This window comes from Eptesicus fuscus, chromosome 5 (genome assembly GCF_027574615.1).
Source record: "Eptesicus fuscus isolate TK198812 chromosome 5, DD_ASM_mEF_20220401, whole genome shotgun sequence".
NCBI classification, from domain to species: Eukaryota; Metazoa; Chordata; class Mammalia; order Chiroptera; family Vespertilionidae; genus Eptesicus; species Eptesicus fuscus.
Window position 1 is genome coordinate 18780928 of NC_072477.1, and position 17042 is coordinate 18797969.

Genomic DNA, 17042 nt, shown 5'->3' on the forward strand with positions numbered 1-17042 from the left:
TGGATTTTGTGCAATATTTTGCTATGTTCTGAAAGAGAAGCAGATTCAATAATAGGCTGCCAATGGAGGTGGCATGGCCTCATTATATGGAAAAGGGATTCTGAATTTGCATGATGTATAATGACTACAATATACTGAATCTGTCCAGATCTCAGTCCTGATTTAAAATACCAATAGGAATCCAATATCTAAAAACAAAAATACCCCTATAAGAATCCTTGTAAGGTCCCATTCTCATGTTGTTTTTAAAATATAACCCCAATATTGTGTTGTTGTTCAGGTGGTATGCAATCTCTGAGAAGTTGGTCCACTCTGTTTTGAATATTTCAGAAGAAATAAAAATTTTCTTTTGGTGAATGTTATTGATTGACCCCATGGGATCCTATATGAACTCAAGATTACTTTTGGGATGTTTTTTTCCATTATAAATGGCCATAAAAAAATGGCCATAAACGAAGCTCCTTATGAGTTTATCATAACAAGAAGTGGAAAGTCATGTTATAAAACCATATAAGACAATTAAGAAATCAATTATACTTTAGTTTCCAATGATAAGATTTTTGTTTCTATCTAATACAAGGGAATCACTCTTATACAAGGTATGAATGCATATCATACTTTCATATCCACTATATCAGCTTTGCATCTATCTTCATAAGAATGAACCTGGAATTCACTTCACTGCCTCCATCAATCCAACATGCTTTCACAGAGAATGAGAAAATAAGTTAAAACTACCCAGGATTGGTCTACTCATACTAAATTAAATATAGTTCTAAGTGTAAACTTGACTCATGGGTTTATGTAACTGTAACTCAAAATTGTCAAGCAAATGCCAAATTTGGCAAACAGGCAAAAAAATAAATAAATAAAAGAGAAAAAAAAGTTTCTAAGTGATAGAACCAATGCTAGAAAAAGGAAAAAGATTCTAAAATGCAAACATTTCTTTAGAAACTTGCAAGTTAACCCCAGATAAAATTAGCTTTCTTACACATGATGAACTGAGCACTTTATTTTGGAAAATAACATAGCCTAGCCATTTCCCTATTGAACAATTTTCTATTCTTGGATGTGCAATAATAAATTGAGATGTCTTCATTTCCAATAACTGGATCAATCTGATCTCCTGAGAAAAAGCTCATAGAAAATGAGAGCTCCAAACCATATCCCACCCAGAAAATGCTGTTTGCCACTAGATTGAATCTCTAATGAATTAATGTAGTTTCATGACAGCATCTTAAAGAATACAATTTATTTTTGATATATACAACATTCTAGAAAATATACTATTCCTAAGAATTGGATGAAGGCCAGTTTCCTTGATGACACCCCACTTACAATGCCGTGCCATGATTCTGTTATTTAGATCAAAGCCAGGCCACCTGTGGTCTGCATGTTACCAAAGCAATGGCCTCCTCGCTCTTTCGCCTAAGACTAAAACCCTGATTTGCTCTATATTCTTTCTCCTTCATCCTGCTTCTTCTTCAATTCACTCACTTCATCACTTCTCCTTTCTTGCATTTTTCCCACTACTTTTGCCAATGATCATAAGTCTTTTTTTTTTTAACTGTGCTGCTGACATGCTCAATTCCTGATGCAAAGTAAGTCACCAAGAATTTGCTAACATAGGGAAGCACAGAGAGTAACAGGTAACTTCATTTTGAAAATGTTTGTGAGGCGAAGCAGCAAATTGCAACTCTAAGGGTCAAGGTTGACCTTGAAAGCAATTATGTATGATGTAAAGTAGTGAGGCTGATTTTCCAGGTGGAAAAAACTGATTCTGATGCTGGTTGTAAAAGAGAAGTTCCCCTCACATACTTTAAATGTCAAGCATTAGATAAAGAGACATCCTACTGTAACAATTAGCCTATCATTTTGATTCATTTAGTTGGGTTTCATTAAACATTCACCCACAGCCTCATGAGCAACAAAACAAAACAAAACAAAACAAACAAAAAAAGTTTATATACAAACTTTATAGTGAGATCCTATAATCCTGTATCTTAATTTTATACATTCTTGTCATTCTACAATTAAGATGTACTTGCTCCCAGGTCCATACAGTTATCCAATTTCAGAAGCCCTGGTCCACTCTCCAAGAGGGGACTGGACAAGAGGATTCTTTCAGCGATTTGGGCTCAGAGGTTTTCTACAATCAAAAATAGAACTGCATTATCCTATATAATAAAAGCCTAATATGCTAAGTGTCTGGTTGACTGATCAGCTGTTCAACCAATCAAAGCATAATATGCTAATGATATGCTAAGACTGCTCAACCACTTGATATGATATGATGTGCACTGACACGAGGAGCGGGGGCGTGCTCCAACCTGTAGGTTAGCTTGCTGCTGGGGTCCGGCTGATGGGGACTGAGATGGGCAGGACTTGTCCTGAGGCCCTCCTGTGGTCCCTCCCTGGCTGTCGAAATTCTCGCATCTCTCCCCACCCCAATCATGCACCAGAGGGGTCCCTCGGCCTGGCCTGTACCCTCTTGCAGTTCAGGACCCCTCAGGGGATGTTGAAGAGCTGGTTTCAGCCTGATCCTGCAGGGCAGCCTGAGGGACCCCACTGATGTATGAATTCATGCACTCGGCCTGTAGTTTATAGAATAAAAATCTAAAATATATTATATTAACTCTGGATATCTTAGAACATTTTGAAGGATGAGAAGCTACTGTCGCAAAAGAAAGCTGATTTTCCCCAGTCCTCATCCTAGAACTTCATTACATATCAACAAGTTGTTCAAGTTGGATGATGTGACAGTCCTCACTCTTGACTGAGACATAAAATCAGAAACATCAGAGAAAGCTGGAAAGATCCCCACTTAGTTTTAGCAGAAAACAATGCCTTGCCTCAGGGACAGATAGGAACTTATCAATGAGAGTAAAATACATACATACCTTCTGAAGATTGTGCGTGTTCACCGCAGTTAGAGCAACTTACCTTTTTGCCTGTGCTGTGTGCAGTCTGTTTTCCACTGGGAGTGGTGTGTATGTGTGATATGAAATAAAGTTGTGAGGATAAAAAAAACATTAGGCCACCATTTAGGGGCAAAATGGCTTTCTATTGAGTTATATGCAGACAAATTGAAGGGGAAAGAAAGAGCATATAACAAAATTTCCAAGGTTCTCTGATGGGTCCATAGCTGCCTGTCTTAGAGCAGAAGCATATTTCCAAATCATAAATATGGAAACTGGACTTTCAATATGAACAAATACTTGGAAAGAGCAATCTGATGCTGAAACCTTCTGCAGAGAAGGTGTTATAGATATAGAGGCTCATGCTTACATTTGGATCAATGAGTATCAAGAGATTTTTTTCTCTGCATTGCTAGAATCCTTACTTGTTTCTCCTTCATATATCTTAAGAGACTGACAGACCATATGAAGACCAAAAACTATGAGAAAGGTGAAAAAAAAATAAAAGAACAAGAGACAACTACACACATGGAAAAAAGTTGAGCAATAAGGAATCAAGGAAAACCAAATAGCCATGATAGGGATGGTGCTGTAATTAACACCTACTCACACATGGGAAAACTATATCATGGCTTTGCTGTCTGCTCAGATAGTATCATGCATCTTGTTTATGAAACCAAGGGTCCAAAAGACTGAGTTCAGATCATAAAACAAACTCCCACCATGAGTTTTGGCTGTATTTAGAAAATCAGAAGGTCAGCAGGACATACAAAGTCAGGGCTTTTGAACACATCTCTTTCCAATAGTCAGAAATTTCAAGTGTTTGTTCACCTTTGAGTGGCCATGTTAGGGCAATAACATGAGAAAGAAGTGGAGACCCAGATTACAGATTCCCATGGCACTGAAGTATGTCCACCAGCAGTGCTAGTATCACCTCCAGGAAATCACAAAAGAACATTGGTTATTTATTTTCCCAGTCTCTGGAGGAGAAAATTGCTAATGAATCTTTCAGAAGAGCCACCCTTTTACATAATGTCCCTCCAAACCTCTGAACTCTTTGAAAAAAAAATCCAAGAATAAAAAGGTTGTACTCACGATCATTGCACTGGTTTCCAGAATATGAGGTCATGGAACAGTCACAGGTGAAGCCTTCCCATTGCTGCATGCAGACTCCCTGGTTGGCACATGAATCTTCCTGGCAGGTTGTACTTGGTCCTAGTAATGCATACAAAAAAAAAAAAAAAAAAAAAGGAAGAGAAGAAAAAGTAGATAGAATAGTGTTAAAATTCATCAAATTCAAAGCAATAACTTGAATGTACTGTCCTCATGCCCCTAAACATTCAAAGACACAACCACCAAAAAAGTCAACTCTGTATCATGCAACAAGAATTTAGTAAATACAAAAGACAACAGAAATACACACTTAGCCACACACTACCAACAGTTACACACAGAGGGGAGAGGGCTGAACACACTGTTCTCTTTTAGGCAGACCTTGTGAAAGAACCTAATCTCTACCATTCAACTAGAAAGAGATCTCACTTGGGCATGGTCTTTCTACATGGATAATGCTAAAGCAGACAATCACATGCCTATGATTCTTATGAATTAAGGCACAGATGTCCCTAAAGTCTACTTTGTAACATTAAAAAGATGTTTGATGATAATTCAGAGGAGGAGAAAATAGCAGCCAACATGTATTGATTGGTTCTTTGTAGGTAACAAGCTCTGAGTCCTAAGCACTTTGTCTCATTAAGCTCTCTAATAGCTCTAAAAGGTAAGTACATATGATGGCCACCATTTCACAGATATAAAACCCAAGCTCAGAGAGGTGAAATAATTTACCCAAGGTCACACATTTGATAATTAAATAATCCTCATGTCCATCTTTAGTAGACTAATTCTGAGACCCAAGCTCTCAACTACCTTAGTGGTTTTAAAGTACAGTCCTCAGACCAGCATCACCTGGAAAGTTGTTAGAAATGTAAATTCTTGGGTTTGACCCCAGACCTACTGAATTAGAGACTTTGGGGGGAGGCAGAAATCTCTGTTTACACAAGTTTCTAGGAAATTGTGATGCAGACTAACATTTAAGAACCAGTGCACAGCACCATGCTGCCTGCTCCTATAGGTTTACACGGGTGTAGTCAATCAGGGTGCCAATACACCAGAGGATACAAAAGAATTGTTTGAAGTTTGGAAAGAAAATCTCAGAAATGATGCTCATTTTAAAAATTACATTCTTTATTATTTCTATTTCTGAGTGTCTTTCATATGCAAGTAACATAACTATAATGATACATGTATATAATATACTATACATAAGCATATCTTTTGAGAGGCATTCTCAAAATATTTTCTGGATATGAATGGGCAAGTGAAAATGCTTGACAATTTCTGTCATTCAGATTGCCATTAAACTCTCTTTTTCGGTCAGCTAGGACCTCTCTTTAATCATTCTCTCTTTCTCATTTCTCTATTTAGCCTTAACCTTGGGATTAAAGTTGAACCTACACCTTTCAAATCACCTTAACTAACAGGATATATCTTAATATTCAGGATAACCATGAATTTCCCAGAGAGACTCAGCAAAGGGAGTTATCCCTTTGAGTGATCCAATGTATGAGCTAGGATCTGATTAAAAAAAATAAAAAAAAAACAGCCAAAACTGGTTTGGCTCAGTGGATAGAGCTTTGGCCTGTGGACTGAAAGGTCCCAGGTTCGATTCCGGTCAAGGGCATGTACCTTGGTTGCAGGCCTATCCCTGGTAGGGGGTGTGCAGGAGGCAGCTGGTCGATGTTTCTCTCTCATCGATGTTTCTAGCTTTCTATCCCTCTCCCTTCCTCTCTGTAAAAAAAATCAATATAATATATATTTTTTAAAAAGCCCCCCCAAAAGAAAACACCCACTTATAGAGTAAAAATATGTACATTGCAATAAGTGCACATTTCACAAAACCAACTTAAGCCTCATACAGGCACAGGATTTTAAAATGTAAGTATGCAGGGTCTTAAGGATGCATGTGCAAAAGAAATGCATGCCTACAAAGGGTCCGTCTTCCTGGTGGCAAGACATTTTATATTTATTCATGAAGGGTGGAAGCAGTACAGTCCATCACTCCCATTACAAAGCTGTTAAGATGTGACAAAAGAAAGTTCAAGACAATTACTAACTCTGGGGGAGCAGCCCAGCTGCTGGGTTTCTGCAGGGCTATATGCCATGGGCTTCCCCCATGTGGAGATGAAAGGAGGTACATGGTCATGTTCTCAGTGGGTCTTAAACTTGCGTATTGTGTAGTACAAGTCTCATTAATAATGGCAAATCAGGACAGCTTCCTTCAAAGGATAAAGGCTTCTGAGAAGTCCACGGGGCTCCCTGACCAAACAGCTTTCCCTAGACAATGGGCTAGTAATTTAGTTGAACTCAGAATCAGAAACACATGGAAGGCTTTCCCTTGAAAGACAGCAGAATAGCAAAAAGTGGGAAAACACAAGAATTCTTTGCATTTTGATTGAATCTGAAGACAAAGGCTTTCCCATGTCTTTCCCTCCCTTCCAGCCAAATTTTAACCCGTTTCCAAGGACCAGTTCCAATGCCTCCTTCCTATTAAATATTCTCCAGGAACTTTAAACAAGTCTCCCTCTTCGTAGTGGCCAGGACACTTATCTGCCTCATTAATGTCCACATATGATAATGTTCCATTTAACACTTTATTACACATTGCACTGTCCTCTGCTTATATAATCCTCTAATTGTTTCATGTGGGTTGTTGCTATTTATCCCCAAAAGACGGAATGCTGCTTGCTGTTAGAAATCACAGAATATGCTTTCACTGTGTCCTTGCTGCACTAAATAGCTCTGCCAGCTGCAGAACAAGTGTTTCTGTAAATGTTGAGCTGATCTGAATTGCAGCCGCCTGATTTGCCTGTGTCTCATACTTTCAAACACAAGCGTGGGAGAACGTCTGTGCTCTGCAAAGTGAGCAATCTGTTCCATTTGTCAAAGGTTGCTCAGGGGACTCAAACACAGAGGGAGCTGTAGGTAATTTCCAAGTTCCACGGGATTTATTTCACATGCATTAAAAGGGGAATGCCATGTAGAATCTGATAATCCCTGAACACTGACTACATTGTACACATCTAAGATAAAGCACATCAGTGAGGACCAGGATGACCTGCAATGACCTTTTGTCAATCTTAGCCTACACTGGTACCTCCTTTCCAGGCTAAGATGCTAGGCATTTACTTCCTTCTCCAACTTCATTTCCTTTTACTCACCCCCAGCTCACAGTGTTCCAGCATCCCTTCCTCCTTCTAATTCCTCTCTAACACAGCAGTGTTCACAGTTTCAGCCCCAAATCAGCAGCACCTGCATCACCTGGGAGCTTTGAAGAAATGCAGACCTAACAACTGGAGGCAGGGCTCAGAAATCACCTGTGACTTGACAACTGGTTATTATTATTTTTAAATATATTTTTATTGATTTCACATAGGAAAGAAGAGGGAGAGAGAGATAAAACATCAATGATGAGTGAGAATCATTGATTGGCTGCCTCCTGCATGCTCCACACTGGAGATCAAGCCTGCTACCCAAGCATGTGCCTTGACTGGGAATCTAACCATGACCTTTTGGTTCATAGGTTGATACTCAACCACTGAGCCACGCCAGGCAGGCCCACTCAGTGTTCTGAGCTCTGCTCCATAGCAGGACCTCTGCTCTCATACTTCAGGCCCATCCCTACCTTCAAGGTCTGTTTCTCTTGCTCCACCCACTTCCTGAAAGTTCTTCCCTGAGATCTTCAAATGACTGATTCATTCTCATTCTTTAAGTTGGAGCTTCAAATGGGCTTTCTTAAGATTATTCTATTTAAGAAAGTCCCTACCAACATTTCATTTACTCTCCACCATATCTTTCTCTTTATTTAACTCACAATTACATGATCTGTAAATAAGCCCTTTGAGAACAAAAGTCTTGTCTCTTTTGCTCACCTTCATGTCTCTAATTGCTGATATAATATTTGGTATAAACTAAGGGCTCAGAAAATACTAAATACATAAAAAAAGAACCAAACATTAAATAAATAAAGTCATTCTTTTATGACATAAAACCAAGTGGTTTTCCTAATTAACAACTCACCCACAGCATTTACCAATATCAGCTCGTATAATTTTCTATTTGGAGCAAAGCTTTTCTTTTGGGAGTGATTTAATTGACCACATTTCCTCCCCTGATTTAACTATTGGACTCATTCAATCTCACCAGATGATAGACAAGGACTCTTTTGTGTCTTCAATGCCCATGGACATTATGCAGTAACTGTGTTGAATGGAAGAGAGAATGGGCTAAACTCTAAACACTTTCAAGATGATAATATAAGTTTCTACTCTTCCTTCAAACTATTCAAATGCATCCTTTCCCGAAAAGACTATATTTCATCTCAATGTATCTATTTTTCATAGAGTGCCTCCAAAAAAAAAAAAAGAAGAAGAAGAAGAGAGAGCAAGAAACAAATCAGAGTAACAAACCAAAATGCCCTTGGGGGAAAAGTTTTGTTCTAACTGCACATCCATTGATACAAGATAATTTTGTACAAATAAGAGTGAGAACATAACCATAACGAAAGAAAAAGGCACTTACATAGCTGTGTTAGACACTACATTAAGTGCATTTCAGATATTAATTCAATTAATCTTCATAAACATATGATGAAGCAACCATAGTTAAAATTATTAAGGAATCAGAAAAGCAAGAATAATATTCTTATGAAAGATATCCAGAATTTCAAGGATAAAATATTTTTTAATAGCTGATTGAGTCTGAAGGCAAGGACTTCATAAAAGTAAACTGAGTCATGGAAAAGTTAGGTGATTATTTGCAAGACCCCACAGGCAAGTAGCAGAGTGAGATTTCAAATCCAAGCATGCTACCTCTATGGCTAACCCACCTAACATTGATGGAGGTGGGTAAGCCAGAGGTGTGTGTGTGTGTGCTGAGCCTGGTGAACTTAAAGTGTTCCTAACCTACAGCCAGATAAAGATTTTTTAAAAATATATTTTAATAATTTTTTACAGAGAGGGATAGAAAGTTAGAAACATTGATGAGAGAGAAACATCGATCACCTGCCTCTTGCACACCCCCTACTGGGGATGTGCCTGCAACCAAGGTACATGCCCTTGACCAGAATCGAACCTGGGACCCTTGAGTCCGCAGGCCGATGCTCTATCCACTGAGCCAAACCGGTTTCGGCCAGATAAAGATTTTAATGTAACAATCTATGTGCTATTTTTTTAAATGTTTATTGTTGAAAGCATTACATATGTCCCCTTTTTCTCCCACTGACCCCTTATAGCCTGCCCCTGCCCCCATCCCAGGCCTCAACCACCCTATTGTTTGTGTCCATGGGTTATGCATATATGCACATAAGTTCTGTCTGTGGCTGATCTCTTCCCATCCACCCACCCACCCCCCACCTTCTCTGAGGTTTCTCAGTCCGTTCCATGCTTCTATGTCTTTGGATCTATTTTATTCAACAGTTCATTTTGTTCATTAGATTCCACACATGAGTGAGATCATGTGATACTTGTCTTTTTTTCACTGGCTTATTTCACTGTTTGTGATTTTTAATAAGAAAAAATTGGAAATGCCATTTCAATTCAAAATTCAAGTAAAAATAAAAGAGAGAGCCTAGTTTTGACCTGTTTTATGAACAAAACTATGTATTGTGTGTGCTTATACACATAACAGACATTCTTAAGGACTTAATAATTTCATCTAAAATATTCTTCCACATCAACCTAAAATTGCAGATATTCTAAGATAACATAAACTTTGGGAATTACATATTCAGAAAGTTTCATTATTATTATAATAATAACTTAAAACTGCACCAAGGCTTAGGAAAACCCTGTATGGGGATAGTGTACACAACTTTTATATTTGATATGTAGTCAATCCTCACTAAAGTAATCACATATCCTTTTGAGAAAAAAAAATGGTGACTTTTCTTTGGAATGTAGAAAAAGTGACAAGGTGGCAGAAGTATGCATGAAAAGATGATTTAAGTTGTCACTGATGTTAGGACTTTGGTTTCTAACTCTCAATTCTGTTTTTAGTTCACTGGGAAGGATCACATTGTGTCTTTTCTCTATTTATTTTTTTCAGATGATAACTCTGAGGGCTGCCACGACTTTCCCATCATTCTGCTTGAATGTACGATTGTTTGGTCTTTAAGAACTGTCCCAGACAGTCATTTCATGCCTGTTACTGCTGAAATCCACCTTTGCAGTTCATGCAAACTGATTTAGTCAACTCCTCTTCATGGTCTAGAAAATCACAAGTTGACAGAGTATCTTTTATTGCTTTTAGGTCCTTGAGATAGAAGTATTGCCTGAAGCACAGGACATTGGTATTGGAGTGTATTTTCCTTCTGTTAGTGCCAAGTAAGACTTAAGCAAACCTAGGCTCAAACATCCCTCTTTAAAATTGATAAATATTGCTAAGCCAGCACCAGCTGGTCTTAGCCATATTGAGGAGGTAGGCTTGGTGAGTGGGAAGCCTAGGAGTGACACACCTGGTCTGATTCCCTTTGTCCATTTATCCTAAATCCCCAAGGCTGGTAGACCAGTAGTAGGCACCAGGTGGGGTTCACTTAGCAAGATCCATCATGTTTAATCTCAAAGCATCCGTTGTTTGTCAAAGAGCTTAGAATCTATGAGTGAAACCTGAATGTGAAGCATTATCATAGTAGAGCTTTGTGCCAACCAAAGGGTTTGCCCACCCCATACAAAGCACAACTGCCATGAGAAGGAGCCTTGTGAGAGATGCCATAGATTGTCTAAAGAGTTCTCATCTTCTACCTTCAACTTTATTTCTCACTCCTAATAAGTGCATACACATTTCCACTTCTACTTTTTAAAATGTACACTTTTTCCTAGAGAGAGAATGAGTGAGCAGAAATTGGGTGGGAAGAAGGGAAAAGAAAGAATAGAAGGAGGAAGATGAATACATATAGATATATGCATTTGTGTATCTGTGTGTATGTGTACCTGTGAAAGGCCCCTACCAGCTTCCTGAGCAATCGGTACTCTCTATTGTTAAAATATAAGAATTAAAAGTGTTGAAGCTTCAGGGAGGGTATATGTGACATTAGAAATCACCTACTTACTTAGCTACATGTCTTGGTCCCTTCAGCAAAACTACTACTGTAGTTCTCAGAAGTATTTCTACATTTACAGTGGTAGATTCTCTTGGCTTTTCTGAAGAGAGTAATTTACAGATAATATAACATCCATTCCTTTTTAATTGACAAAAAACCAATTTATGTCCATTTAATTTTAAAATAAGAAAGCAATTATCCTTAAATGTGTCAAGTGTCTTTCTTCATATAGAGAGAGACAACTGAGAAGTGAATGTTCCATTTTCCATTTTAAAGAAGATTAAGCAAAGCTGAAGAACAGGGTCCTAAATGTTATACAATTTCATTGGCAGAAAAGCAAAGTGGCTGTGTTCCCAAGATCTTCCCTTTCTATTCCAAAGGCAAGGATCTATGCCTGGCGAATGCTCCAATGGCATTGACACTGCTCTGGTCAAACATGCTCAGGTGCTTACAGTTCCTCTTTTCAAAAGAGGGGTCAGAAAAGTCACTTGGTTAGGATGATGAGTGAAAAAGACTAACACAATCTAATACATGGGGCGTTTCAATAAAACCCCTGTTCTCACGTCAGCCCTCTCATCACACATTAGGAATAAATAAGTCAAGATGTGCATGGAAACTGGTTGAAATCATGAGGCCCTTATGAGGTCTTTATCTCCAATGGCTTTTGATGGGTCCTGTGCTGGTGAATACCAAACAACCAGAACTCGCTTCCAGAAAAAAGAAATAATAACAAAGGCTGATCTGTAATATTTCTGTAACTTGATCTGTAGCGTAAAATACTCCCACCATAGCCAATTTCAAGCGAATTCATGTTATTCGACCTCAACCAGCTTGCAAAATATCTGAAAATTCCTCTGCTGGTGCCAGCACTGCCTGTGATGGCCAATGAATTGCACCGTATAGTTACACTTTGTGAGTGAAGCTATTTAACCACACATGATGCCTCCATGGCCATGGAGGGGTAGGAGTTGATGTCTGTCCCTGACAGGGTATTTGTGAAGGTAAGAGAATGGCTGTCATCATAAGGCCATTTTGTTCAAACCAGCCTATATTCAGAAGGTGCCTGGGTCTTTCATGAAAGTCAAATGATTAGATCATTCCTTCCTTTTAAAACCATGAACAGGCCCTTAGAATTCAATGCTGCTTTAGAATATCTAAACTGAGGCCTACTTTTCTGCGTTTCCTTTTTTTCTCAGCACTGACATAGCAGCGTGTTGAGGTAAAAATGCATATATTTATGAAAGAGAGAAAATGGGTTTCAAATGCCAAGCTCAACAAAAAGACATTTAATTTAAAATATTTTGCTTTAATAAAATTGTGCAAATATCATCTAGAACTTGTAGTGAAATATAATTGATATGAAACTTCTACCATAAGATCAGCTTGGAAGACACTCTCAGGCACTTTCTGGTCATCTGGGCACTGTTTCTGATTTGGAAATAGGCAAATCCAGAGTCATCACATGGCACAGTTGGGAAAGGTCACAGGCTTTAAAATCCAGCTTTGGCACTTAATAGCAATGTGACCTTGGGCTAGCTCCCTAAATCCTCAGAACCTGTTTCCTCATCTATTTAATAAAGATAGAAATTATTACTACCTCACATGATGTGAGTATTGAATAAGATAGTATATGAAAAGCTTACAAAGTCATCCACAAAATGGTGATAGTGTCTACCATATAAGGTTGTGGTCATAATGGACATACAATTAGCCAAGCCTTTATTTAGCATGTGCCTACCATGAATAGACCCTCAATTAAGGGTACTGTTGGGAGGGAAAATCAAGCTCTCTCCACCCATTTTAGTTCTATGTATAGGCAGTCCATAGTCTAGAAACAAGACAGATTAAGGTAGTAGGTCATAATTACACAGTTCTCCTGTGAGAAACCTGTTATACAATGTTGAGGGATAAGAGACAGGAACCACTGAGGTCATTCCATTTAATTATCATTTCCCATAAAGAAAACCATTCTGAGGAACTAATTTCTATTAGGCCACATGCTACATTTTATTATTACATAAAATGCAGCCCTTTGCTTTGGAGAAAATGAAGTTGGGAACTATAGACTTCACAATAAAGAAAGTTGGAAAATTAAAATTCTCTTTACCTACAGATGTGTTTGCCCAACTCTTATCTAAAATGAGTTGAATGAATCTTCATGTTTTCAAGGCATCCAAACCCAATACATTTATTGACTTACTCAAGATACACAGCACTTAGAACCAGATCTAATCAATCCCTAACGCCCAACCCCACCACCTAGCTACCATCTGGGCAGAGGGGCAACATACATTTCCAGAAAATAAGCCATGCAACTCCAGAAATAAAACTTGCTAGGGGAATTATAATGGAAAGCAGGAAGAGGATATTCTGATCAATCACCTAACCCAGTAAGAGCTATTCTTCTATTTCTTATAGTTTATGGGTCATCTACCTCAATAGGTCAAACAATACTTATTTTATAGTTGTGCACTTCCTTTCTCATATGGACAGACTTTTATTGAATCTTTTCCTCTCCAGGAATACCATCTTGCAAATAAATAGGAATTAGAAAATTACTTCTGAAAGGTCCATAGATATTGTCATTCTATTCAAGGGACTCTGAGATTCAAGGGACTACACTTCTCAGCAATGAAACACTTCCCACTTCCCTCAAGGGAGTACCTACTCCCTCTCCTATCCTGAAGGCAGATATTTCATTCCCTTGAAATCTTTTTTTCCTTGAAGCCTTTTTGTCATACCGTATAAATGTATCTGCTATGAAACAGAGTAACACTGTGGGGTGGGCGGAAAAAGAAACAGGAGAAAAAGCTCATTTTATTCCTCATTCTTCAGAGGTTTGACTTGAGAGGGAAACACGTTTACCTTCTTAGCCAGTTAAAGTCACAGGCATTAGGCTCATGCCTCTTTCCTCTGTCTTGAAATATGCTACTTCCCTCCTAACTCTGCTCTGTTTCTGGTCCCTGTCCTGCTCATCTATTTTGTCCCCTGCTGGGAGTGATCTTGATAAAACAAAAATCAAATCCAAGTCTTTGTCCTCCTTACAGTGTCTTGTCAAATGCCTTACACAAAAGCCTGTCATCACCTGTCTTCCTCTTACCCCTCCAGTTTCATCTTTGATCACATTCTTATATGCACATTATTTTAGCCAAATTAAGCTTCTTGTAGATTTCCAACCAGGCAACCTCTTGAATGTGCATCTACCTCCAATCCACCTAACACAGGCTGTCCTTCAGTCTCAGCTCAAACTATGCCTGGGAAAATCTCCGGATCACCCACCTTGACAACCAGCGGTGTACACCGTCCAACAGTACTCCTCGAGGCTCCACAGTGTACTCCACATCCATTCCGGCAGAGCAGTTCACACTCTGCAGTGTCATTACTGGCTGATGGTCTACTGATTTATCTGAAGTCAGAGACTGTGTCCCATCTGTAAATCTAGTACCTAGCTAAGTACTCATGGGAGTAGCCCAGTCCCTGTTAAATTCAACAACAGAATCACTGCAGAAGTTAAAATAAACTGAATAACTTAAAAAAAAAAAACACCCACCACCCCAAAAACACAATAAGAAGAAGATACAAGCTGTTGACTTATCCAGAATAATGATTCCACTTTCTAGACTCCATCTTTCTATTTCCTTCTGAATACCATTTGCCTGTATATTTTAGTCTGTCTAGTTTCTTTCTTCACCTGATGTTTTTTACGCACCCTTAACACTTAAGGGTAATTAATAATATCTGTGCCCACAGGTCACTGAGTAAACCAGCATAAGTATCATTCCATACCCCAAATGTCAGGAAAATAAAACAGTAAAGGCATTTGTATCCTAAAGCCCTTTTGCCATAATATAAGGAAAGAGTACTAATAAGATGACCCAAAATAATTACAAAGAATAACAGCTCCTACCACAGACAGTCAAATCACTCCAAGAATGGAAGCGAGTTTGGGTCAATGGAGTAATAACATAAAAACCATCCAAATGACTAGACTGTTTCTACAAATGGGAAAGTGAAGATACTCCAAACTATTATGCCCCCAAATCTGTAACTGCACATTGTACAGTAGGCATATAAATCAAATAGTTCTATGTATTGATTCCCACAAATGTTTTTTTTTTTCTTTTGAATGGGAACTTTCAGATCATTTTTCTACATATGAAGTCCCTATGTAAGAAGACCTGTGCTAGGTTCTGGGGACTTAAAATGCACATAATTTTTACAATGGAGAATTTTAAAGTCTACAAGGGGATACAGTTGTCTAGTTTTATTTAATAAATATGTTCATGAGAAGCTATGGCAACCTTAGATTGTCTCCTACGGTAGATCAAATCCTGCCCCCATCTCCCTCCCCTCCATTTCCACAGTGATATGTAGACCTACTTTAACCATTGAACAGAATGTCTAAACATAACACCCTTCAGTATAACTGAAAGGGCCCTGCATACTTTAAAAATAAAAGCTATTCTATAGCTACATTGGACTTCAAAGTACTAATCCAGCACATTCTTCTCATCAATTTTATTACATATTGGCATAAATGTAATTCTGCTAACAGAGGATGAAGGAAAGAAAGTTACCATGATGACTAGAGAAAGGCCTTATTAGTTGATGTCCACTCAAGAAATAGACACTTGTACTGGCCACCTGAATGAAGTATAACAAGTCACAGCAAAGTAAATGATCTTTAGGGGAAAAGTAATTTTTTAAAGCTAGCTTTGTCTTCATAATTTCTAACAATATTTGCTGACTGCAAACTCTACAGAGACCATCTAAAGCTCAATCTCCTGTATGATTAGCAACCAGAAAATACCTCCAATGCCTGCTCCTGGCTTGCTATTCTGCATCAAAGCAGCCTGATGTGAGAGGACTGGTGGACCATTACTGACTTTGAAAGCTGCCGCTTTGAATGGTAGAAGGAGCATTTCTGCAGTCGATTCACTGAGATCTCCTATGAAAGCATTTAAAGGGTGTTCAGGATAAAACCCACAGATCCTCTTCTTCCCCAAGGATACTTTTTACATTAGATTACAAAACAGGAAATTAAAGTGCTCAACCAAAATCCCTGATAGGAAATATAAATCTCTAGAATGCTTTAATGATATTAATATCTCCCAAATGCCTAAAATTATTTCCTTAAAAATTAGTTCAGAGAAAATGACATTCTCTTCCATAAGGCCCAAGCATTCAAAAGTTCTGCTCTGATAAATGACCTCCCTGACCCAAAAAATAATATATTAAGAACAAGTGGCCTTTTTTTCCCCTTTTCCTTTTTATAAGTGCTGCCTTCTATCTATAGTGAACAAATAAGACAACCCCTCCATGGCAACTACTTGGAGAGGCGTTTCATCACTTCTAGAAGTGGATTAATATGTTGGTGGGTAGTCACAATATGGGGTGCTGTCAAACCTCTTTGGTCCCCTGAAACAGAATCATATTCTCATCCCCTGGAGGTCTTGCCTTTGTTGCTATTTTTCATGCATTGATCTGGGTTTTCTGCCACTCTTTTGAAAGAACACAGAGTTCAGCCCCCTCCCACAACTGCTGCTGTCCAAGAGGTGTGACAGCTTGAAGGCCTCCCAGGAAAAGATACCAAAGGTTACACAGGGCATCTTTCAGTCCAAAGGGATAATGGGAACAAGAACCTTCTCTACCTTGCAGGTCAGCTTTGGTCAACGCAACTTTGTTAGCGAAAGAACAGGAAAGGTGGAAACAATAACCAGAGGTTAGTAAAAAATAGAGTAAACCAGGGTAACATTACAGAAATGAGAATACAATTGGCATAACCAACATCACTCAAACAGACAATTGAAATGCTCTACAGGTTCTCCAGAGACAGCACAGACAGGGGATGCACAGAACAGGGCGGAGCAGGCCTTGTCAGAGCCATGTTAGCAGAGCAGGAGCAGGGGGACACTGGACTAGACAAAGCACAAGCAGAAGTCACAAGAGCCTTCCCCCATCCAGACAGC

At 38.6% G+C, this 17042-nt stretch overlaps 1 protein-coding gene across 5 annotated transcripts in view; it reads right to left on the reverse strand.

The window, feature by feature from the left end:
- Positions 1 to 17042, reverse strand: part of NRXN3 (neurexin 3) — a 1497182-nt gene that overhangs the window by 829482 nt on the left and 650658 nt on the right. For all 5 annotated transcript variants that reach the window (XM_054715858.1, XM_054715857.1, XM_054715860.1 and 2 more), the window contains one exon: positions 4014 to 4133. In XM_054715858.1, coding sequence (XP_054571833.1) covers positions 4014 to 4133 — 120 coding nt within the window. The remainder of the gene's footprint in view (positions 1 to 4013; positions 4134 to 17042) is intronic.